Source organism: Oncorhynchus kisutch, linkage group LG22 (assembly GCF_002021735.2).
Source record: "Oncorhynchus kisutch isolate 150728-3 linkage group LG22, Okis_V2, whole genome shotgun sequence".
NCBI classification, from domain to species: domain Eukaryota; kingdom Metazoa; phylum Chordata; class Actinopteri; order Salmoniformes; family Salmonidae; genus Oncorhynchus; species Oncorhynchus kisutch.
The window spans coordinates 30,336,864-30,363,238 of record NC_034195.2 but is presented as its reverse complement, the minus strand read 5'-3'; the positions used below and the strand labels follow the sequence as shown (position 1 = coordinate 30,363,238).

The window sequence follows — 26,375 nt, the reverse complement described above, 5'->3', positions numbered from 1 at the left end:
GTGTGTGTGTATGCATGCGTGTGTGTGTGTGTGTGTATGTATGTGTGTGTGTGTGTGTGTGTGTGTATGCATGCATGTGTGTGTGTGTGTGTGTGTGTGTGTGTGTGTGTGTGTGTGTGTGTATGCATGCGTGTGTGTGTGTGTTACCTCTTGGGGTGGAAGAGGTGTTTGTGTGGTTCCTCTAGGTCCCAGCGTTGACACTCCCGTCCCGTCTCTGTGTGATCCATGGGACCTCTGTAGCGTTCCCCATTACAGCTCACACACTCCACTGGGAACACACACGTGCCATGGACATTATTTATGCAGATACTACATAAATACTACATGTAATACCAAAATAGTTGTCCCATCTATTTAATAGTTTGTGTAAAATGTCTCCCCTTAAGTCAAGTGAGTCAACCTTCAGTGTGTATGTGTGTGTGTGTGTGGAGCAGTGTAAACAGCAGAGCAGAACAGATTAGAAACAGATGTTTATGAGTCTACTATTCTCATTATGTGTGTATATGATTGTGTGTTTGCGGGCGTGTGTGTGTGTGTGTTTGTGTGTGTGTGTGATGTCCCAGTGTTCCTCATTACTGGAAACTTTCTTTCAAATCAACCTTTCCAGTCATTTTTCTTTGGACCAAAACACACATTCCCATTACAACACAGACCCATTACATTTCCTCAGAATCTTATAACAACCTTGTGGATTCCTCCCTCCCACACACATCTCTGGTAGTCCTGTGTATTTCATACACATCTCATCACATCACCGTCAGCTGTTTATTAACTAGATAGATTGTACTATCCAAAGAGGACATTTGTCCTCTAGACCTCTGAGAAACAGTGATTTCTCCTGTGACAGTTTGCGTCATCCAGTTCTAGATACCACAGACCATGACCCAGTTCCACAGGGAGAAGGGATCACAGTGCAGTTAAATGGTGCACTGGAAAAGAACATGGGCTGTGGTGGGAAAACTGCTCCATGCCTAAAGTTAAAGACATTTAACTGACCTACTAGAGTAAGAATCCCCACTAGGAACATGGGTTATGTATAGACTGAAAAGCAAAAAAGCAGACGGGGTCCCTTTGGGTTGAAATAGTTAACAAAGCCAGGGAAAGATGAAATGAGAATCGACAACATAAACTGAATCACACTTCTGCATGCAGCAATTCAGGCCAATACCATCAGAAACAGTTACATTACTGAGAACACACCTGATATTCCACTTGGCTGCAGTTTGCCACAGATAAGTGGAGACCAATGAGGGGCATTGAGGGAGAGAATCCACCATGTTAGAGCCACTAGTTGTTGGCAGTGGTCAATTTGTGTGTGTGTGTATGTGCATGCGTGGGTGTCCTACCTTGTAAGCACTCAGGTACTCCACAGTCCTGGTGTCTGACGTTGGGGTCTGTAGTGAAGCACCATGGTCCTGAAATAGCGTTGTCAGGGTTACGACAGTAGTTGTTTGTCAGCTCCTTCTTCCTGTTCCTCCTTGGTAGGAAACTTGAGGGAGAGAAGAACTTCAGTGTTCATCAATATCTCACTCAATCACAAACATATTCTCATTCTATCTGGTGCAGAGTTGAAAGGAAAAAGGGAAATCTCCAAGGTGGAGCGTAGAACAGGCCATGTGTTCCTAAGTAACCTTGAGTCATACACATCTACGTATTGACTGAGGAACAATTCAATTGTGGTTTTGTTTGCTGACTCACATGATCAATTGGAAGGATTTATATGGGTCACAGCTGAAACCATTTGGAAGGCACAGAGCTAGGCGACATAATGCAACATATGGTAATGTGTGGGTTCCCCAGTGTAAACTCACTGATAAAGCACACATGCACACAATTGATCTGTAATTGCTTGACATACCAAGCCTTAACAGAACTCTGACACATCCGACGAGCATCAGAGCCGGTGTAGTAGGATTTCATTTTAGTCCTGTATTTGACACATTTCCTGTTTGATGGTTCGTCTGAGGGCATAGCGGGATTTCTTATAAGCGTCCGGATTAGTGTCCCGCTCCTTGAAAGCGGCAGCTCTAGCCTTTAGCTAGGTGCGGATGTTGCCTGTAATCTATGGCTTCTGGTTGGGATATGTAAGTACTTTGGGATGAAGCCGGTGACTGTGGTGGTATACTCCTCAATACTATCGGATGAATCACGGAACATATTCCAGTCTGTGCTAGCAAAACAGTCCTGTAGCAAAGCATCCTCATCATCGGGCCACTTCCATATTGAGCGAGTCATTGGTACTTCCTTTTGATGGTGCCGGAGGGGAAGGTTGCAGCCTTATCTGCTCTTAACCAACCAAGCTATTTTGTTTGTTTTTGTAACTTGTTGTGTACATTATGTTGCTGCTACCGTCTCTAATTGCCGAAAAGAGCTTCTGGACATCAGAACTGCGATTGCTCACCACAAACTGGACAAAGAGTTCTTCTTCAATGAGTCAGACGGGAGGGATATAATACAGACACACGACCAGGCCCAGATCCCCACATTCGCTGGAGAAGGAAATCAGGGTGCCTTGTGAGGATCAGGCGACGATTGGCTAACGTGCCCGTGCCTTCCATCCTGCTAGCTAACGTTCAATCGCTGGAAAATAAATGGGACATACACAAAGTATGTTTATCCTACCAACGGGACATTAACAACTGTAATATCTTATGCTTCACCGAGTCGTGGTTGAACGACGACATTAAGAACATACAGCTGGTGGGTTATACACTCTATCGACAGGTCAAAACAGCAGCCTCAGGTAAGACACGGGGCGAGTCCTATGCATTTATGTAAACAACAGCTAGTGCAAGATATCTACGGAAGTCTCAAGGTTTTCCTTGCCTGAGGTAGAGTATCTCATGATAAGCTGTAGACAACACTACCTACCAAGAAAGTTTTCACCTGTATATTTCGTAGCTGTCTACATACCATCACAGGCCGATGCTGCCACTAAAACCGCACTCAATGAGCTGTATACCGCCATAAGCAAACAGAAAAACGCTCATCCAGAGGCGGCGCTCCTAGTGGTCGGGACTTTAATGCCGGGAAACTTAAATCAGTTTTACCTCATTTCTATCAGCATGTTAAATTAACTAATTAATTAACTAATTAATTAATAAGGAAAACAATTCTAGACCACCTTTACTCCACACACAGAGACGCTCTCCCGTGTCCTCCGTTTGACAAATCTGACCATAGTTCTATCCTCCTGATTCAAGCTTACAAGCAAAAATTTAAGCAGGAGGCACCAGTGATCAGTGATGAAGCAGATGCTAAACTCCTGGACTGTTTTGCTAGCACAGAATGGAATATGTTCCGGGACTCTTTAGGTGGCATTGAGGAGTACACCACATCAGTCACTGGCATATCCCAACCAGAAGCCATGGATTACAAGTAACATCTGCACCCAGCTAAAGGCTAGAGCTGCTGCTTTCAAGGAGCAAGACTCTAGCCCGGAAGCTTGTAAGAATTCCCGCTATGTTGTCCGATGAACCATCAAACAGGCAAAGAGTCAATACAGGACTAAGATCGAATTGTACTACACCGGCTCGGACGCTCGTCACATGTGGCAGGGCCTGTAAAGTATTACAGACTACAAAGGGAATTGCAGCCGAGAGCTGCCCAGTGACACGAGCCTACCAGACGAGCTAAATAACTTCTATGCTCGTTTCGAGACAATTAACACTGAAACAACTGGCAAGTGTCTTTACTGACATTTTCATCCTCTCCCTGTCTGAGTCTGTAATACAAACATGTTTCAAGCAGAACACCATAGTCCCTGTGCCAATGAACACTAAGGTAACCGGCCTAAATGACTACAGACCTGTAGTACTCACATCTGTAGCCATGAAATGCTTTGAAAGGCTGGTCATGGCTCACATCAATACCATTATCTCAGGAACCCTAGACCCACTCTAATTTGCATACCGCACCAACAGATCCACAGATGATGCAACCTCTATTGCACTCCACACTGCTCTTTCACACCTGGACAAAAGGAACACCTATGTGAGAATGCTATTCATTTACTACAGCTCAGTGTTCAACACCATAGTAACCTCAAAGCTCATCACTAATCTAAGGCCCCTACGACTAAACACCTCCTTCTGCAACTGGATCCTAGTCTTCCTGATGGGCTGCCCCCAGGTGGTAAAGGTGGGTAACAACACATCCACTACGCTGATCCTCAACACGGGGGCCCATCTGGGGTGCTCAGCCCCCTCCTGTACTCCCTGTTCACTCATAGCTGTATGGCCAGGCACAATCCCCAGCACCATCATTACGTTTGCTGATGACACAACAGTAGTAGCCCTGATCACCGACAATGACAAGACCGCCTATAGGGAGGAGGTCAGAGACCTGGTCATGTGGTGCCAGGACAACAACCTCTCCCTCAACGTGATCAAGACAAAGGAGAAGATTGTGGACTACAGGAAAAGGAGGACTGAGCACACCCCCCATTCTCATCTACAGGGCTGTAGTGGAGCAGGTTGAGAGCTTGAAGTTCCTTGGCGTCCACATCACCAACAAACTAACATGGTCCAAGCACACCAAGGCAGTCGTGAAGAGGGCACGACAAAACCTATTGCCCCTCAGGAAACTGAAAAGATTTGGCATGGGTCCTCAGATCCTCAAACGGTTTTACAGCTGCACCATTGAGAGCATAGTTGCATCACTGCCTGGTTTGGCAACTGCTCGACCTCCGACCGCAAGGCACTACAGAGGGTAGTGGCTTCCTGCCATCCAGGACCTCTATACCATGCGGTGTCAGAGGAAGGCCCTAAAAATTGTCGAAGACTCCAGTCACCCTAGTCATAGCTGGAACGCTGCTACAATCCCCCGCACATTGACACATTGACTCTGTACCGGTACCCCCTGTATATAGTCCCCACTATTGTTATTTACTGCTGATCTTTAATCATTTGTTATTCTTATCTCTGACTTTTTTTTGGTATTTTCTTAAAACTGCATTGTTGGTTAAGGGCTTGTAAGTAAGCATTTCACTGTAAGGTCTGTTGTATTTGGCGCATGTGACAAATAACATTTGATTTGACTGCACAGGGAAGAAAGGCAAAAACAGCAGGAAAGAAGAGGAGAAGGGCGAGGTAAGAGGAGAACGAGAGGAAGAACGAGGAGGGGGTGGATGGTTGTGCTCCTCTAATGATCTTCTGTCACGAGCTGTCTCTCTCCCTGTGTCCGCTCTCTCCCTGTGTCCCTGTGTTCTCTCTCTCTCTCTCTCTCTCTCTCTCTCCATGTGTCCTCTCTCTCCCTGTATCCCTGTGTTCTCTCTCTCACCCTGTGTTCTCTCTCCCTATCTCTCTCCCTGTGCTCTCTCTCTCTCTCAGGTTTTTATCACTTAATTAACAGGTTTTACTACAGTATAAACCCTCTTGAACACACACACCCTACATAAACAGTGAGACTAAAACAGGAAATGATCCCTGACTGTGTAAAGTGTTAGAGTGAGTTCAGAGAGGACTAGTACTGATGAATGACTGGCCCCTTAAGACTAATCACCAGCTAATGTATCACTCTACACACATGCACACAGGCGCACACACACACCACATGCACAAACACAGGTTCTAGCTTACTTGTGTTCATGAGGGAAAGGAGAGGCCCAGGCTTGGCACCTGATTCCACTGGCCGTTACAGACCTTCTCCCTCTGTAGTTCACTCCTGTCCCCACTATGCACTCCTGCACATAGGCTAGAAAGAGATAGAGAACAAGAGAGAGAGATACAGAGAGAGAGATACAGAGAGAGAGGGACAGAGAGAGAGAGAGAGAGAGAGAGAGAGAGAGAGAGAGAGGACAGTCAACAAAAAAAGGACTCTGTTTGTAAGAACATTTCTGCTTTTCTCATCTGACAGAGCACAGAGCATCTGAGAGAACATGTTAGGACTGGTCTCACATCCCCCATACTGTTCCATTTTACTCTACACATACATAACATTACTAACCCAGGTACCAAACTCTGATGAGAACAAGGAGTACGAGACACTTTAGACACTTGTAAGCAGTGCCTTTCTACTGCCCGTAGAGAGAGAAGGGGGAGAGGGCTGGAGGACAGAAAGAGAGAAAGACAGGGAGATAGTGTACAATACCTTTCTTCTGGTAGAGTTGGTAGTTGAAGTCATGTTGGCTTTGGACTCCTGGTGAGTTCCTGTCAAATGACAACCACTGGCATTTCCTGTTTTTCTGATCATACAAGAACGCTCTAGATAGATAGAGAGAGAGAGAGGGAAGGGATGGAGTGAAATATTGATTGATTTATGTAGTATAATCATTTAGCAGGCATGTTTATCCAAATGGAATTAACATGCAGATAATACAGTATGTGTCCTGAATTGAAATAGGATTGACGCCATGCCTGCTACTGCTGAAAGGAGACTGCTGAGAGGACTGATTCTGTCAGGGGAAACCTAGACATGCATACCAGACTAATTTTGCTGCTGAAAGACACTAAGGGAAACCGAACTTCTCATTACAGAGTGGTAGGGTATTACAGTGAGCAGGGTTGGGAACAATTCCATTTAGAAGGCAATCAAAAGAAAAACAAATTCCAAATGTTCCTCATTGAAAAGCATTGAAGAGAATTTTAATTTCAGTGTACTTCCTGAATTGACTGGAATTGAAATGGAATTGGCTCCAACCCTCACATGATTACGATATAGAGTTTGGGCTGCTGCCAAAGAAGGCCAGGGGATGGTGTCATACTGGCTTAGACAACAAATACAGTATATTGTCGCTGTCTGATGAAAATGTATTTTCTCCCAAACATAAACTTTTCAGGAATTTAAAAAAGCACCATATTTTCCCATTATTGGAAATACAATTATGAAAATTCAGAAGCTATTTTGAATACATTTTCTTGGTTCTAGAGTCATGAAATGAAGGGAGTTACTGCATTTAATTAATCAAAAACTTGACAGCGACAATCTAACTACAGGTGGAAAACAACTCTTGACAGTTGTCATAGACCATATTTGCATACGGACATTGTTCCGGAGAGTAGCTCATACCCCACTTAAGGTCTTATTTTGGATAAGCCGTTTGCACCTTTGATATCCCACTCATGAGTCTTCCAGACCATGAATAAACATTCAATACTCCTCATTTAAATTCATATGAGTTAAATGGAATAGTAAGTGAAATCTGGACACTGACTGTAGGCCTGTAACATCTCACATGTAGCCTAACATAATATGAACTCCTGCAGAATTTGGCTATGCATTTCCTGGAGTGAAATTATACAACATATGTTCATTTTGTCTCAGGAACAGGAGTGGAGAAATATATATTTTTAAATTCAGCACCTCTATAGAGAAAATGTGAAAACACGTGTAAGGTGTTATCTTTGAAACTGTTTTGCAAGCTAACAGTATTTCAACTACATAAAATATGCATCCAAGACTAACTGAAGTCTGATCAGAAACGTGTTTCGTCGTTTTCTCAGCTTTTCATTTCCTTAAAACGGATGACATTTGGACATTTCGCACAGGACCTATCACTGAGGAGGACCATGTCATTAAAAAAACGGTGAAACATTAAAACCTCATAAGGATCCGCCCCTTTGTTTCAGTTGTCGTCTAAAATGACATACGCAAATCTAACTGCCTGTAGCTCAGGACCTAAAATGACATACCCAAATCTAACTGCCTGTAGCTCAGGACCTAAAATGACATCCCCAAATCTAACTGCCTGTAGCTCAGGACCTAAAATGACATACCCAAATCTAACTGCCTGTAGCTCAGGACCTAAAATGACATACCCAAATCTAACTGCCTGTAGCTCAGGACCTAAAAGGACGTACCCAATTCTAACTGCCTGTAGCTCAGGACCTAAAATGACATACCCAAATCTAACTGCCTGTAGCTCAGGACCTAAAATGACATCCCCAAATCTAACTGCCTGTAGCTCAGGACCTAAAATGGCATCCCCAAATCTAACTGCCTGTAGCTCAGGACCTAAAATGACATCCCCAAATCTAACTGCCTGTAGCTCAGGACCTAAAATGACATACCCAAATCTAACTGCCTGTAGCTCAGGACCTAAAATGACATACCCAAATCTAACTGCCTGTAGCTCAGGACCTAAAATGACATACCCAAATCTAACTGCCTGTAGCTCAGGACCTAAAATGACATCCCCAAATCTAACTGCCTGTAGCTCAGGACCTAAAATGACATCCCCAAATCTAACTGCCTGTAGCTCAGGACCTAAAATGACATCCCCAAATCTAACTGCCTGTAGCTCAGGACCTAAAATGACATACCCAAATCTAACTACCTGTAGCTCAGGACCTAAAATGACATACCCAAATCTAACTGCCTGTAGCTCAGGACCTAAAATGACATACCCAAATCTAACTGCCTGTAGCTCAGGACCTAAAATGACATACCCAAATCTAACTGACTGTAGCTCCGGACCTAAAATGAAATACCCAAATCTAACTGCCTGTAGCTCAGGACCTAAAATGACATACCCAAATCTAACTGCCTGTAGCTCAGGACCTAAAATGACATACCCAAATCTAACTGCCTGTAGCTCAGGACCTAAAATGACATACCCAAATCTAACTGCCTGTAGCTCAGGACCTAAAATGACATCCCCAAATCTAACTGCCTGTAGCTCAGGACCTAAAATGACATCCCCAAATCTAACTGCCTGTAGCTCAGGACCTAAAATGACATACCCACATCTAACTGCCTGTAGCTCAGGACCTAAAATGACATCCCCAAATCTAACTGCCTGTAGCTCAGGACCTAAAATGACATACCCAAATCTAACTGCCTGTAGCTCAGGACCTAAAATGACATCCCCAAATCTAACTGCCTGTAGCTCAGGACCTAAAATGACATCCCCAAATCTAACTGCCTGTAGCTCAGGACCTAAAATGACATCCCCAAATCTAACTGCCTGTAGCTCAGGACCTAAAATGACATACCCAAATCTAACTGCCTGTAGCTCAGGACCTAAAATGACATACCCAAATCTAACTGCCTGTAGCTCAGGACCTAAAATGACATACCCAAATCTAACTGCCTGTAGCTCAGGACCTAAAATGACATACCCAAATCTAACTGCCTGTAGCTCAGGACCTAAAATGACATCCCCAAATCTAACTGCCTGTAGCTCAGGACCTAAAATGACATACCCACATCTAACTGCCTGTAGCTCAGGACCTAAAATGACATCCCCAAATCTAACTGCCTGTAGCTCAGGACCTAAAATGACATACCCAAATCTAACTGCCTGTAGCTCAGGACCTAAAATGACATACCCAAATCTAACTGCCTGTAGCTCAGGACCTAAAATGACATCCCCAAATCTAACTGCCTGTAGCTCAGGACCTAAAATGACATCCCCAAATCGAACTGCCTGTAGCTCAGGACCTAAAATGACATACCCAAATCTAACTGCCTGTAGCTCAGGACCTGAAGCAAGGATATGCATATTCTTGGTACCATTTGAAAGGAAACACAAGTTTGTGGAAATGTGAAAGGAATGTAGGAGAAAATTCACAATAGATCTGGTAAAAGACAATACAAAGAAAAAAACAGCAGTTCTTTTGTATTTATTTTGTAATTTTTCCCCTCTTTTGTCGCCTGGAATTAAAATAGATTTTTGGGGGGTTTGTATAATTTGATTTACACAACATGCTTACCAATTTGAAGATGCTGAATATTTGTTATTGTTTTACAAACAAGAAATAAGACAAAAAAAGGAAAACTTGAGCATTCATAACTATTAACCCCCCCCAAGAATACTTTGTAGAGCCACCTTTTGCAGCAATTACAGTCTCTTGGGGTTTGTCTCTATAAGTTTGGCACATCTATCCACTGGGATCTTTGCCCATTCTTCAAGGCAAAACTGCTCCAGCTCCTTCAAGTTGGATGGGTTCCGCTGGAGTACAGGAATCTTTAAGTCAAACCACAGGTTCTTAATTGGATTGAGGTCTGGGCTTTGACTAGGCCATTCCAAGACATTTAAATGTTTCCCTTTAATTAAACCACTTGGGAGTTACTTTAGCAGTATGCTTAGGGTCATTGTTCTGCTGGAGGGTGAACCTCTGTCCCAGTCTCAAATCTCTGGAAGAGTGAAACAGGTTTATAATTTTCCTGTATTTAGTGCCATCATTCCTTCAATTCTGACCAGTTTCCCAGTCCCTGATGATGAAAAACATGATGGTGTTCATGGGGGATGAGAGGTCTTGGGTTTGCCCCAGACATAGCGGTTTCCTTGATGGCCAAAAAGTTCAATTTTAGTCTCATCTGACCAGAGCACCTTCTTCCATATGTTTGGGGAGTCTCCCACATGCCTTTTGGCAAACACTTTAAGCAATTGCTTTATTCTGGCCTCTCTTCTATAAAGCCCAGCTCTGTGGAGTGTATGGCTTAAAGTGGTCCTATGGACAGGTACTCCAATCTCTGCTGTGGAGCTTTGCAGCTCCTTCAGGGTTATCTTGGGTCTCTTTGTTGCCTCTCTGATAAATGCCCTCCTTGCCTGGTCTGTGAGTTTTGGTGGGCGGCCCTCTCTTGGCAGGTGTGTTGTGGTGCCATATTCTTTCAATTTTTTAATAATGGATTTAATGGTGCACCGTGGGATGTTCAAAGTTTCTGATATTTTTTTATAACCCAACCCTGATCTGTACTTCTCCACAACTTTGTCCCTGACCTGTTTGGAGAGCTCATTGGTCTGCATAGTGCCGCTTTTTTGGTGGTGCCACTTGCTTAGTGGTGTTGCAGACTCTGGGGCCTTTCAGAACAGGTCTATATATACTGAGATCGTGTGACAGATCACATGACACTTAGATTGCACAAGTGGACTTTATTTAACTAGTTATGTGACTTCTGAAGGTAATTGGTTGCACCAGTTGTGTTTCGTATTGGGGTTTGTAGTATTTGGGATCGCGGCTGATTAGGGGTGTTGTATAGGCTTGGCTGCCTGAGGCGGTTCTCAATCAGCAGTCAGGTGCTTCTCGTTGCCTCTGATTGGGAACCGTATTTAGGTAGCCTGAGTTCGCTTTGTCTTTCGTGGGTGATTGTTCCTGTCTCTGTGTAGTGTTCACCAGATAGGCTGTAATAAGTTTCACGTTCCGTTTGTTGTTTTCGTATTTGGTATAGTTTTCATGTATCGTCACTTTTCCATTAAAGATCATGATTAACCACCACACCGCATTTCGGTCCGACTCTCCTTCAACAAACGAAGAACGTCGTTACAGAATCACCCACCACATACGGACCGAGCGGCGTGGTAACAGGCAGGAGCAGCGAAAGGAGGACGTTATGGACAGCAATGGCATGGAGTATACGACGTGGGAAGAAATCGACAGGTGGGCGGCCGACCCAGAGAGAGTGCAGGAGCCCGCATGGGATTCGCTTGAGCAGTGCGAAGAAGGCTATAGGCGAATGGAGTCGAAAAGGAAAACACGGCGGCGCAGAGCGAAACCCAAAAGTCACCCCAAAAAATGTATTGGGGGGGGGGGGGCTCAGGGAGAGAGTGGCAGAGTCAGGAGTCAGACCTGAGCCAACTCTCCCTGTTAATCATGAGGAGCAGCGATATAAGGACTTCTGGTCTTGGGAGATGATATTAGACGGAAGAGGACCCTGGGCTCAGCCTGGTGAATATCGCCGCCCCAAGGAGGAAGCAGAGGCAGCAGGAGATAGGAGCCGGCGATACGAGGGAACACGGTTGGCAAGGAAGCCCGAGAAGCAACCCAAAAAAATTATTGGGGGGGGGCTTACAGGGAGTATGGCTATGCCAGGTAGGAGACCTGCGCAAACTCCCTGTGCTTTCCGGTGGGCTAAAGAGACCGGGCAGGCACCGTGTTATGCTAGTGAGCGCACGGTGTCTCCAGTGCGGGTGCATAGCCCGGTACGGTTCATACCAGCCCTTCGTATTTGCCGGGCTAGAGTGGGCATCGAGCCAGGTAAGCTTGGGCAGGCTCGGTGCTCAAGAGCTCCAGTGCGCCTGCACGGTCCGGTCTATCCAGAGCCACCTCCACACACCAGTCCTCCGGTAGCAGCTCCCCGCACCAGGCTTCCTGTGCATGTCCTCGCTCCAGTATCACCAGTGCCCGCACCACGCATCAGGCCTACAGTGCGCCTCGCCTCTCCTGCGCTGTCGGAGTCTCCCGCCTGTTCAGCACAGCCAGAGCCTTCCTTCCCTCCTGCGCTGTCGGAGTCTCCCGCCTGTTCAGCACAGCCAGAGCCTTCCTTCCCTCCTGCGCTGTCGGAGTCTCCCGCCTGTTTAGCACAGCCAGAGCCTTCCTCCTCTCCTGCGCTGCCGGAGCCTCCTGCCTGTTTGAAGCAGCCTGAGCTGCCAGTCTGCAGGGTGCTGTCAGCCTGCATGGAGCAGTCAGAGCTGTCAGTCTGCAGGAAGCAGTCAGAGCTGTCAGTCTGCATGAAGCAGCCAGAGCTGTCAGTCTGCAAGGAGCTGCCAGTCTGCAAGGAGCTGCCAGTCTGCAGGGAGCTGTCAGTCTGCAAGGAGCTGTCAGTCTGCAGGGTGCTGCCAGTCTGCATGGAGCAGTCAGAGCTGTCAGCCTGCATGAAGCAGCCAGAGCTGTCAGTCTGCAAGGAGCTGCCAGTCTGCAAGGAGCTGCCAGTCTGCAAGGAGCTGTCAGTCTGCAAGGAGCTGTCAGCCTGCATGGAGCAGTCGGAGCTGTCAGTCTGCAAGGAGCTGCCAGTCTGCAAGGAGCTGCCAGTCTGCAAGGAGCTGCCAGTCTGCAAGGAGCTGTCAGCCTGCAAGGAGCTGTCAGCCTGCATGGAGCAGTCAGAGCTGTCAGTCTGCAGGGAGCTGTCAGTCTGCAGGGAGCTGTCAGTCTGCAAGGAGCTGTCAGTCTGCAAGGAGCTGCCAGTCTGCAAGGAGCTGCCAGTCTGCAGGGAGCTGTCAGTCTGCAAGGAGCTGTCACTCTGCAAGGAGCTGTCAGCCTGCATGGAGCAGTCAGAGCTGTCAGCCTGCATGAAGCAGCCAGAGCTGTCAGTCTGCAAGGAGCTGCCAGTCTGCAAGGAGCTGCCAGTCTGCAAGGAGCTGTCAGTCTGCAAGGAGCTGTCAGCCTGCATGGAGCAGTCGGAGCTGTCAGTCTGCAAGGAGCTGCCAGTCTGCAAGGAGCTGTCAGCCTGCACGGAGCAGTCAGAGCTGTCAGCCTGCATGGAGCAGTCAGAGCTGTCAGCCTGCATGAAGCAGCCAGAGCTGTCAGTCTGCAAGGAGCTGCCAGTCTGCAAGGAGCTGTCAGTCTGCAAGGAGCTGTCAGCCTGCATGGAGCAGTCGGAGCTGTCAGTCTGCAAGGAGCTGCCAGTCTGCAAGGAGCTGCCAGTCTGCAAGGAGCTGTCAGCCTGCAAGGAGCTGTCAGCCTGCATGGAGCAGTCAGAGCTGTCAGTCTGCAGGGAGCTGTCAGTCTGCAGGGAGCTGTCAGTCTGCAAGGAGCTGTCAGTCTGCAAGGAGCTGCCAGTCTGCAAGGAGCTGCCAGTCTGCAGGGAGCTGTCAGTCTGCAAGGAGCTGTCAGTCTGCAAGGAGCTGTCAGCCTGCATGGAGCAGTCAGAGCTGTCAGCCTGCATGAAGCAGCCAGAGCTGTCAGTCTGCAAGGAGCTGCCAGTCTGCAAGGAGCTTCCAGTCTGCAAGGAGCTGTCAGTCTGCAAGGAGCTGTCAGCCTGCATGGAGCAGTCGGAGCTGTCAGTCTGCAAGGAGCTGTCAGTCTGCAAGGAGCTGTCAGCCTGCATGGAGCAGTCAGAGCTGTCAGCCTGCATGGAGCAGCCAGAGCTGCCAGTCTGCAAGGAGCTGTCAGCCTGCATGGAGCAGTCAGAGCTGTCAGTCTGCATAGAGCAGCTAGATCCGCCAGTCAGCCATGATCTTCTAGATCTGCCAGTCAACCAGATTCTTCCAGATCTGCCAGTCAACCAGAATCTTCCAGATCTGCTAGTCAACCTGAATCTTCCAGATCCGCCAGCCAGCCAGGATCTACCGGAGCCTACTACCTACCTGAGCTTCATCTCAGTACTGGGCTTCCTCTCAGTGCTGGGCTTCCTCTCAGTACTGGGCTTCCCCTCAGTTCCGGGCTGCCCCTCAGTTCCGGGCTGCCCCTCAGTCCCGAGCTGCCCCTCAGTCCCGAGCTGCCTCAGTCCCGAGCTGCCCCTCAGTCCCGAGTTGCCCCTCAGTCCCGAGCTGCCCCTCAGTTCCGGGCTGCCCCGCAGTCCCGAGCTGCCCCTCAGTCCCGAGCTGCCCCTCAGTCCCGAGCTGTCCCTCAGTCCCGAGCTGTCCCTCAGTCCCGAGATGCCCCTCAGTCACGAGCTGCTCCTCAGTTCTGTGGGGTTCTGGGTGAGAACTATTAGGCCATGGTCAGCGGCGAGGGTGGATTATCCCAGGACGCGAAGGGGAGGAACTATGACATTTATGGAGTGGGGTCCACGTCCCGAGCCGGAGCCACCACCATGGACAGACGCCCACCCGGACCCTCCCTATGGTTTTGAGGTGCGTCCGGGAGTCCGCACCTTGGGGGGGGGGGTTCTGTCACGCCTTGGTCTTAGTATTTTGTGTTTTCTTTAATTATTTGTTCAGGCCAGGGTGTGACATGGGTTTGTGTGTTGTGTTTCGTATTGGGGTTTGTAGTATTTGGGAGGGGTTTAGGGGTGTTGTATAGGCTTGGCTGCCTGAGGCGGTTCTCAATCAGCAGTCAGGTGCTTCTCGTTGCCTCTGATTGGGAACCGTATTTAGGTAGCCTGAGTTCGCTTTGTCTTTCGTGGGTGATTGTTCCTGCCTCTGTGTAGTGTTCACCAGATAGGCTGTAATAAGTTTCACGTTCCGTTTGTTGTTTTCGTATTTTGTACAGTTTTCATGTATCGTCACTTTTCCATTAAAGATCATGATTAACCACCACGCCGCATTTCGGTCCGACTCTCCTTCAACAAACGAAGAACGTCGTTACAACATTTCTTTAAACAAGTAATTTCTTTCATTTCACGTCACCAATTTGGACTATTTTGTGTATGTCCATTATATGAAATCCAAATAAAAATACATTTGAATTACAGGTTGTAATGCCACAAAATAGGAAAAACACAAAGACTTTTGCATGGTACTGTAAATAGAAATATTGATTAAGTCAATTTCTATTCTACTTTGAGCCAGGAAAGATTGACATGCAAATTAATTAATATTAGCTCTCTGTGTACATACAAGGGCCATCCGTGTTGCCATGTTCTGAGCCAATTGCAATTTTCCTACTGCATGATTGTAGCGGGTTTACTAACATGTTAGATCTAGTAGCTATGTTGTTGCCTTGACATTAGATAAAATGGTGACAATGATGTAGGCCGTGTGTATTTGTTAGCGGTTATGAAATTAAGGTTTGGCTTGGAAAGGTAATGTGTTGTGCACTGGAGTCAACAAGTGAAGAGAAAAGGTGAGAGGAGGAGAGTGCATAGATGAAAGAAGGATTTATAAAATAATCTGGCTGCTATGAAAGTGAACTGTGATTGCGTGTGATCAGGGGTGTATTCATACTGCAAATTCTGTTGAAAAACATTTCTTAAATGGAAGCAAACTGAACAAAACAGGGATAAACATACCTGAATCTGTCCAATTGTCACGTTCTGACCTTAGTTCTTTTATTATGTCTTTGTTTTAGTATGGTCAGGGCGTGAGTTGGGTGGGTTGTCTATGTTAGTTTTTGATTTGCTATTTCTGTGTTTGGCCTGGTATGGTTCTCAATCAGAGGCAGCTGTCAATCGTTTTCCCTGATTGAGAACCATATTTAGGGAGCCTGTTTTCTATTAAGTTTCGTGGGTGATTGTTTTCTGTTTTCTGTTGTGTGTCTGCACCAGCCAGAACGGTTTTCGGTCGTTTCTCTTTGTTATTTTGTTATTTCCGTGTTCGTTTGAATAAATATGGACACATACCACGCTGAAAATTGGTCCGACCTCTCTTACTCCTCATCAGAGGAAGACGACGAACGTTACACCAATAGAAACTCTCGTTTGCAACTGTTGGACAAATGATTACACACTAGATCAGCTAGATGCAGGCAAAAATTGTGCTAGGTGGTATTTAATGTGTCAATGTCTGTCACCTTGATTACTCAATTTCTCTTGACCTGTGCACCTACATTGTAAATTTTCATTCATAGGCTATGTTGTAGCAACCTCATGATGGGTATAGGGAAAATGTTAGCACCGTGCAGTAGCCTAAACCTATTGATGTTACATTGAGCTGGGTGAATGGAATATGAATGACAGTCATCCAATATGCTGTAATAGAAATAAGGCCATGCTCATGAAAAAATAATCGTCCTCCCTCATCTTAAACAACACCTACCGCCACTGTTACCAGTGAGCACTTCTTTATTTAGTCTTCTGGGGCAACAAGTTAAGACTGAAGAGAAGTTCCATGTTTCAAACTATATTTGACAAACAAATGACCTACCAAATGTCGGGAATTATAATATGGCCTACCAAATGTTGTAAATTATAAGCAGAAACTTGTCTAAATTAGGGGTGAAAGTTGCTAGTAGTAAATTATAGTAAATTAATTATAGTAGGCTGAATTATTATGGGGTATAAAACTGTGCAGGTAGCATTCTTTTTCAAGTGGTTTGACAAACAGATAAAACATCATCACACAACACACATGACATGTGAAACTAAAACAACAGTAAACAGGATAAGATGCCTACATCCCACACTATCCCATCTTAGATCAGCCTATCCCAGGCATTTGTCCGCGTTTCTCATAACCGGGACACAAACTATTTTGGGTTATTGTAAACGGGATAGGTTTATTTGCATCAACTCAAAAACAGAATACTTCAGTATCCTGAATAATACCGGGATATTGGTTTGCATGTAAACATGGTCATAGACACATAGAATATGAAGCTGCAAGCGCAAAAATTGTTGCTATACCCAGGAGTTGGTCACATATGCACCACACCTACCTGCAGGTGAAGAGCAGTATCTTGTTGCGGCTGCAACCACGGGCACACTTCACAATGCTCAACTTCCTGCTTTTGGTATGGAGGGCAGAGTCTGGCAGTTGGACCAATCTCACGCCATCACTCCTCTGGTAGTCCTGTAATGCATTCCTCCTGCACTCTAACACACACACAGTATGAAATTCAGGTGTTGAATGCAGTGTCCAGCCCCTGTCCAGTGAGGCTGTATTGATGTTCCCATCAGGACTGAGACAAACCCAGCAGCATCATGATGTTTAAATTAGCATGGTTTTACCCCCATTAATATGAATGTCTTAATGAGATGCACACTCATCACTCCTTGTCCCCTTACTGACATACATACAGACGGACAGATAATTATTTCTTCTCCTCTCCGTTTCAGCTGGGACACACTTACTTACCTACCACCCCTACCCTTCCTCTCTCTCTCTTTCTCTCACACATGCACATAGTTTCTTTCCACCCCTTCCTCTCCAACAGGGACTGATATGCTCATGTTGTTCCAAATCCACTCAATGCTGTGGTTCTCACCCCCCCCCCCCCCCCCCCCCCCCCCCCCACACACACACACTACACACACAATGTAGTGTTGACTCACACATAAACAGCACAGTAGCAGACTGTCAGGCTGTGTCTCTGTTTAGTCTTAATACTCCAGTATTCTCCTCCTCAATAAAAGTGTATAAATGTATGGCCTAATAAGAGCCACATTATGGAAGAATACCTATACAAGTAGTATCAATAGCCTATAGCAAACATTATGTTCTTTCTAAATGGTGAATGCTGGCTGGGATCAGCGAGTTCACGTCAGACTCGTCTGAGTGTAACGTGTATGAATTTAGCCTATTTCCACCAACACATCAAGCGGAATAGACACATGAGAGCAGAGAGAGTTACGTCTAGCGCTTCAGCTCGATATACATAGTTTTACATAAAACGCACAGGTTCTTAATTGGCTTTTAAATTGGCTTTTAAAAAATGATGTTACGAAAGTTTGCTGTAGAACCATCACAGAGATGGGCTCTAAGGTTTCTATATGCCTCACAGAAAGCTGCGCAGATATTTTTTTTTTTTACAGTTTAAACTTGACAAGCTAACTTGAAAGGTAACAGATTTAAACAGATGATTATGATGTGTTGTTTTGTAGAAAATCACATCCACCAATCGACATTAGGCTACGCTAGTAGGGCGAGGAGAAAAGTTCTACAACAAACTGCTGAATCTCAATTAGCCTACAATCATAAAGTCTAAAATGCCCTGGTGACTGTCTCCCAAACTTACCTGAATAACAGACGATTAAGAGACTAAAAATAATGTTGTAAATCCACATAGTTGCTGCAAAGGCTGTTCACGTTATAAACGATTATTGATATCCCAATAATAGTAACGGTGTTGTCTTTCGTTGACAAGGTCCAGACAGCGGGACGGAGGTACTGGGGTTGTTCACTCAGCTACAGCACAGATGACTCTCAGTAGAAACACACTATGGATCTCTCTCTCTCTCCCTCTCCATCTCAGCGCTCTCCTCCCACTTTATTCCTCTACTACACTCACTCACTGTTTAACAACTCATGGTACACTGAGTGTACAAAACATTAGGAACACCTGCTCTTTCCATGACATAGACTGACCATGTGAAAGCTATGATCCCCTATTATTATCAAATGTTAAATCCACTTCAATCCGTGTAGATGAAGGGGAGGACACAGGTTAAAGAATATGTTTTTTACTTTGAGAGATGGATCATGTACGTGTGCCATTCAGAAGGTACATTTGCAAGATAAAATATTTAAGTGCAGTTGAACGGGGTATGGTAGTAGGTGAGTATGTCAAGAAATGCAATGCTGCTAGGTTTTTCACGCTCAACAATTTCCCATGTGTATCAAGAACGGTTCACCATCCAAAGGACATCCAGCCAACTTGACACAACTGTGGGAAGCATTGGAGTCAACGTGGGCAATTGTCCCTGTAGAGTTCATGCCCCGGCGAATTGAGGCTGTTCTAAAGGGACAAAACGGGATGCAACTCAATATTAGGTAAAGGTGTTCCTAATGTTTTGTACACTCAGTTAATATCTCAGTGAAAAAGTGATGAGGAAAATCATTAGGTATTAATTAGTGGAAAAGGTCCCCCATGAGTCGGAGTGTCAGGAGTTATCTCAGCTTTTACAAACAGCCCTGTCTTCATGGAGGACACACAGCATCCTAAACCTCCGCTCCTCCATATCTCCTGGGACATGGGGAATCTCATCACGTCATCACCCCCTCATCATGTCATCGCTCCTAAATGCACACACACACACACACACTCTATGCATCTCCATGTCTCTCTCTCTCTCTATTCTCTCGCTCTGCAGATGACTGATAGGTGGTTTTGTATTATTATTATAAACCAGTCATGCTCTTTGATAATAAACCATCCATACCAATGAAACAGGGTCTTAAACTCTCATAACCACACACACACACACACACACACACACACACACACACACACACACACACACACACACACACACACACACACACACACACACACACATGTAAGTACTGTAGCACTGTAGCAGCAGATGTGTTGGGATCATTCAGATGTTATGGTTTGCAGAAATCTCCATTAGTCCTCTATAACGATCTGATATAGAAGTGTTTGTGTGTGTGTTTTGAAATTAGACTAAGATTAAAGTTCTAAACTCAGCAAAAAAAGTAAACGTCCTCTCACTGTCAACTGGTTTATTTTCAGCAAACTGAACATGTGTAAATATTTGTATGAACATAACAAGATTCAACAACTGAGACAAATTGAACAGGTTCCACAGACATGTGACTAACAGAAATGGAATAATGTGTCCCTGAACAAAGGGGGGGTCAAAATCAAAAGTAACAGTCAGTATCTGGTATGGCCACCAGCTGCATTAATATGGCTGCGATCCCTGTACAGGGATCAACATCAGGGGAAATTTCCCTTGATGTGACAACTAAAAATGCAAGGTCGTAACATTAAACATTCTTGAAAATGCAAGTGTCTTACATCCTTCAAACTACGTTTTCCAATTTAAAATAGCTATTACAGAGAACAAATACCATGCTTTTGTTTGAGAAGAGCGATCAACAACAGAAACATTTTCCACCATGACAGTTTTTACACATTCACATCTGAAGGTAAAATTATGACTTACATTCTGATATCTTGCTCTTATTTCTCTTCCTGCGGGTCCCAGTGATCAAATGAAGTGCCATTATCTTTGATAAAATCCATTTTTATAGCCTAAATCGAAACATTTTGTAAACCATTTGTGCCGTGAATTCCATCTCTATCAATTTTTTACGGAGCATTCAACGTAATTACACACGTAAACAATTGTTTATCTAGTCATGGTTGGTTTCAGTGCATTCCTCTGGATGTTTGCAACACAGCCAAACGTCATTATTTTTTTGCGGGGAGTATTGACCGAAGTGAACTGATTTGAAGACAACGAGCAATTACTTCCTTGCGCACCAATAATTTTAGCGAAGCTTCATTGATTGACTGTATTTCTGCCCAATGACCACTGATCTTCTTGAAATCTAGCTGGGTAGATAGCCAATGAGCTGAGGTAAACGCCAGTATGTAATGGTTTTGGGTTGGACCACCATTCCTTGTTTGTAAATGCACGCGTAAGGAACTCCATTCTCGCCTTGACTATCAGAGGAGTTGCTGTGAGGCTTGTTACGCACAGCAGTATTTCAGAAAGTTGTATTTTCAACGATTTCATTGAAGATATCATGGCGAATAAATCAGGAAAAGCGAAGTCAAAGTCTAAAGTGAAAGTGAAAAAGTGAAAGTGAGACAGATTTTTTGTGTTATGATTCAAACAGGAACTGAGGAGCTGTTTCTGCAAGGACTCCTGGGTGACTTCATGCTAAATGTCATGTAGCTCACCCATTCCTGAAGTAATCAGTCTGAAACTTTGCACACCTACAGTTGCCCCATTGTGTTATCCATCACATTATCTCCGGCATCCTATCTTGCTGTGTGGCTATTCTAGTACATGTGAAAGATGATGCTACAACAATAAAAAACAGAAAACGTATGCTTTCTTTCTCTTTTCTTCCACCAGATCTACTGTGTTATATTCTCCTACTTTCAATTAACATTTCCACAAACTTCAGAATATTACCATTCAAATGATACCAAGAATATGCATAACCCTGCATCTGGGGCTGAGCTACAGGCAGTTAGATTAGGGTATGTCTTCAGGCGGAAATTGAGAACAAGGGATGCAGCCATAAGAGGTTTTAAGTACTGCACTGCATCTCCTCCTCATGGACTGCACCAGATTTGCCAGTTCTTGCTGTGAGATTTTACCCCACTCTTCCACCGAGGCACCTGCAAGTTCCCAGACATTTCTGGGGGGGAATGGCCCTAGCCCTCACCCTCCGATCCAACAGGTCCAAGACGTGCTCAATGGGATTGAGATCCGGGCTCTTCGCTGGCAATGTCAGAACAGTCACATCCCTGACTAGCAGGAAATCATGCACAGAACAAGCAGCATGGCTGGTGGCATTGTCAAACTGCTGGAGGGTCATGCCAGGATGAGCCTGCAATAAGGGTACCACATGAGGGAGGAAGATATCTTCCCTGTAACGCACAGAGTTGAGATTGCCTGCAGTGACAACAAGCTCAGTCCGATGATGCTGTGACACACCACCCCAAACTATGATGGACCCTCCATCTACAAATCGAACCCAGCTCCAGAGTACAGGCCTCGGTGTAACGCTTAAACCTTCGACGATAAATGTGAATACGACCATCCCCCCCCGGTTAGACAAAAACGCGACTCGTCAGTGAAGAGCACTTTTTGCCAGTCCTGTGGATTTGTGCCCAAAGGCGATGTTGTTGCCAATGATGTCTGGTGAGGACATGCCTTACAACAGGCCTACAAGCCCTCAGTCTAGCCTCTCTCAGCTTATTGCGGACAGTCTGAGCACTGATGGAGGGATTGTGCGTTCCTGGTGTAACTCGGGCAGTTGTTGTGGCCATCCTGTCTCGCAGGTGTGATGTTCGGATGTACCGATCTTGTGCAGGTGTTGTTACACGTGGCCTGCCACTGCGAGGATGATCAGCTGTCCGTCCTGTCTCCCTGTAGCGCTGTCTTAGGCGTCTCACAGTATGGACATTGCAATTTATTGCCCTGGCCACATTTGCAGTCCTCATGCCGCCTTGCAGCATATCTATGGCACGTTCACGCAGATGAGCAGGGACCCTGGGCATCTTTCTTTTGGTGTTTTTCAGAGTCAGTAGAAAGGCCTCTTTAGTGTCCTAAGTTATCTTAATTAACTGTGACCTTAATTGCCTGCCGTCTGTAAGCTGTTAGTGTATTAACGACCGTTCCACAGGTGCATGTTCATAAATTGTTTATGGTTCATTGAACAAGCATGGGAAACAGTGTTTAAACCCTTTACAATGAAGATCTGTGAAGTTATTTGGATTTTTACAAATTATCTTTGAAAGACAGGGTCTTTTTTTGTTGTTTAGTAGCTAGCTCACTGTTACATACAACTGGAACCATTTAAGACTGAATAGAGGCATGAGTTGTTTGGACATTGGGTTTGACTTGCCATTGCCTTGTCTGAAATTGTAAATCATGAAAACTGTGAAAAAGGTAATAAATATATACAGTTGAAGTCGGAAGTTTACATACACCTTAGCCAAATACATTGAACTTTTCACAATTCCTGACATTTAATCCTAGTAAGAATTCCATGTGTTAGGCCAGTTAGGATCACCACTTTATTTTAATCATGTGAAATGTCAGAATAATAGTAAACTGAATGATCTATTTCAGCTTTTATTTCTTTCATCATATTCCCAGTCGGTCAGATGTTTGCATACACTCAATTAGTAATTGGTAGCGTTGCCTTTAAATTGTTGTACTTGGGTCAAACGTTTCGGGTAGCCTTCCACAAACTTCCCACAATAAGTTGGGTGAATATTGGCCCATTCCTCCTGGCAGAGCTGGTGTAACTGAGTCAGATTTGTAGGCCTCCTTGCTCGCACACGCGTTTTCAGATCTGCCCACACATTTTCTATGGGATTGAAGTCATGGCTTTGTGACGGCCACTCCAATACCTTGACTTTGTTGTCCTTAAGCCATTTTGCCACAACTTTGGATGTATGCTTGGGGTCAATGTCCATTTGGAAGACCCATTTGTGACCACGCTTTAACTTCCTGACTGACACATACTTTTCCATGATGAAATCTATTTTGTAAAGTGCACCAGTCCCTCCTGCAGCAAAGCACCCCCACAACATGATACTGCCACTCCCGTGCTTCACGGTTGGGATGGGGTTCTTCGGCTTGCAAGCCTCCCCGTTTTTCCTCCCAACATAACGATGGTCATTATGGCCAAACAGTTCTATTTTTGTTTCATCAGACCATAGGACATTTCTTAAAAAAGTACGATCTTTGTCCCCATGTGCAGTTGCAAACCGTAGTCTGGCTTTTTTATGGCGGTTTTTTGAGCAGTGGCTTCTTCCTTGCTGAGCGGCCTTTCAGGTTACGTCGATATAGGACTCGTTTTACTGTGGATATAGATACTTTTGTACCTGTTTCCTCCAGCATCTTCACAAGGTCCTTTGCTGTTGCTCTGGGATTGATTTGCACTTTTCATCTCTAGGAGACAGAACGCATCTCCTTCCTGAGGGGTATGATGGCTGCGTGGGCCCATCGTGTTTATACTTGCAAACTATTGTTTGTACAGATGAACGTGGTACCTTCAGGCATTTGGAAATTGCTCCCAAGGATGAAGCAGTCTTGTGAAGGTCTACAATTTTTTCTCTGAGGTCTTGGCTGATTTCTTTTGATTTTCACATGATGTCAAACAAAGAGGCACTGATTTTTCCACAGGTGATCCTTCAATTGACTCAAATAATGTCAATTAGCCTACCAGAAGCTTCTAAAGCCATGACATAATTTTCTGGAATTTTCCAAGCTGTTTATAGGCACAGTCAACTTAGTGTATTTAAACTTCTAATTGTAATAAGTGAAATAATCTGTTGGAAACAATTGTTTGAAAAAAATTACTTGTGTCATGTACAAAGTAGATGTCCTAACCAACTTGCCAAAACTATAGTTTGTTAACAAGAAATGTGTGGAGTGGTTGAAAAACGAGTTTTAATGACTCCAACCAAAACATATTATTTTTGCACATTCTTCCACTGCAAATCTACCATTCCAGTGTTTTACTTGCTATATTGTATTTACTTTGCCACCATTACCTTTTTTTTTGCCTTTACCTCCCTTGTCTCACCTCATTTGCTCACATCGTATATAGACTTGTTTCTACTGTATTATTGACTATATGTTTGTTTTACTCCATGTGTAACTCTGTGTTGTTGTATGTGTCGAACTGCTTTGCTTTATCTTGGCCAGGTCGCAATTGTAAAGGAGAACTTGTTCTCAAATTGCCTGCCTGGTTAAATAAAGGTGAAATATTCAACTGTGCAGTAGGCCTATATTAAAAAACAGCTCCTCAACCGGCACTTTGTAAGCATCCAGTTCAACCTACCACATTTGCAAGTTTAAAAGGGTGCAGGCACATTCTTAAAATGTTGGTTTGGAACTGGGCATCACTGGTGTAGAGGGGGTAGGGGGTAATAGGATAGATGGGGTAATTTGATTTCCTCCAAATTTGCCAGGCACCAGTGTAGTGTGTGTGTTTGGTTTGTTGATGTGGACCCGCTCCACTATCTCCTTGTCGATGTTAATTGGTTTATTTTCCTATAGTCCACTACCAGCTCCTTTGTCTTGCTCACATTGAGGGAGAGGTTATTGTCCTAGAACCACACTGCTAGGTCTCTGACCTCCTGCCTATAAGCTGTCTCATCGTTGTCTGTGATCAGGCCTACCACTGTTGCAAACTTAATGATGGTGTTGGAGTCGTGCTTGGCCACACAGTCGTGGATGAACAGGGAGTACAGGAGGGGACAAAGCACACACCCCTGAGGGGCCCCAGTGTTGTGAATCAGCGTGGCAGATGTGCTTTTGCCTACCCTTACCACCAGGGGGCGGCCCGTCAGGAAGTCCAGGATCAAGTTGCAGAGGGAGGTGTTTAGTTCCAGGGTCCTTAGTTTAGTGATGAGCTTTATTGGCACTATGGTGTTGAACGCTGAGCTGTAGTCATTGAACAGCATTCTCACTTAGGTGTTCCTTTTGTCCCTGGTGGAAAAGGGCAGTGTGGAGTGCGATTGAGATTGCGTCATCTGTGGATCTGTTGGGGTGGTATGCGAATTGGAGTGGGTCTAGGGTTTCCGGCATGATGGTGCTGATGTGAGCCATGACCAGCTGGTGCGGTAATCATTTATGCAGGTTACCTTCGCTTTCTTGGGCACAGGGACTATGGCAGTCTGTTTGAAACATGTAGGTATTATAGCCTGTCAGGGAGAGGTTGAAAATGTCATTGAAGACACTTGCCAGTTGGACCACGCATGCTTTGAGTACACGTCCAGGTAATCTGTCTGGCCCCGTGGCTTTGTGAATGTTGACCTGCTTAACAGTCTTGCTCACATTGGCTATGGAGAGTGTGATCACACAGTCGTCCGCAACAGCTGGTGCTCTCATGCATGCTTCAGTGTTGCTTGCTTCAAAAAGCGAGCATAAAAAGGCATTTAGCTCGTCTGGAGGCTCGCATCACTGGGCAGCTCACGGCTGGGTTTCCCTTTGTAGTCCATTATAAGTCGTGCCACATCTGACGAGCGTCAGAGCCGGTGTAGTAGGATTCAATCTTAGTCCTGTATTGGCGCCTGTTTGATGGTTCGTCTGAGGGCATAGCAGGATTTCTTGATTAGTTTCCCGCTCCTTGAAAGCGGCAGCTCTAGCCTTTAGCTCAGTGCGGATGTTGCCTGTAATCGATGGCTTAAGGTTTGGAAATGTACATATGGTGACTGTGAGGAAGACGACGTCAATGCACTTATTGATGAAGCCGGTGACTGAGGGAGCATAAACCTCAATGACATTGGATGAATCCCGTAACATATTCCAGTCCGTGCTTGCAAAAAAGTCCTGTAGCCTAGCATACGTGTAATCTGACCACGGCACACCTGTTAACAAGGAACACCTGTTAATTGAAATGCGTTGGTTGAGACAATGCCAAGAGTGTGCAAAGCTGTCATCAAGGCAAAGGTTGTCTACTTTGAAGAATCTCAAACATAAAATATATTTAGATTTGTTTAACACTTTTTTGGTTACTACATGATTTCATATGTGTTATTTCATAGTTTTGATGTCTTCACTCTTATTCTACAATATAGAAAATTGTACAAATAAAGAAAAACCCTTGAATGAGTAGGTGTGTCGAAACTTTTGACTGGTACTTTACATGCTTTTAATCAAAGACATCTTTCAGATTTGTGTACTCTAATTATGACCTGCACACAATATCATTTTTTGTGTAATTCAACTAT

General features: G+C 45.0%; 1 protein-coding gene across 1 annotated transcript in view; it reads right to left on the bottom strand.

Annotated features, from left to right (window-relative positions):
• The window catches only part of LOC109867793 (hepatocyte growth factor-like), a 35,254-nt gene extending 16,864 nt beyond the window's left edge, over positions 1 to 18,390 (bottom strand). Inside the window, exons 1-6 of the mRNA XM_031802136.1 lie at positions 18,216 to 18,390; positions 16,917 to 17,073; positions 6,091 to 6,203; positions 5,580 to 5,694; positions 1,347 to 1,489; positions 148 to 268 (exon numbers count right to left, since the gene is read on the bottom strand). Coding sequence (XP_031657996.1) covers positions 148 to 268; positions 1,347 to 1,489; positions 5,580 to 5,694; positions 6,091 to 6,203; positions 16,917 to 17,073; positions 18,216 to 18,264 — 698 coding nt within the window. The 5' untranslated portion in view covers positions 18,265 to 18,390. The remainder of the gene's footprint in view (positions 1 to 147; positions 269 to 1,346; positions 1,490 to 5,579; positions 5,695 to 6,090; positions 6,204 to 16,916; positions 17,074 to 18,215) is intronic.
• Positions 18,391 to 26,375: the final 7,985 nt, after the last annotated feature.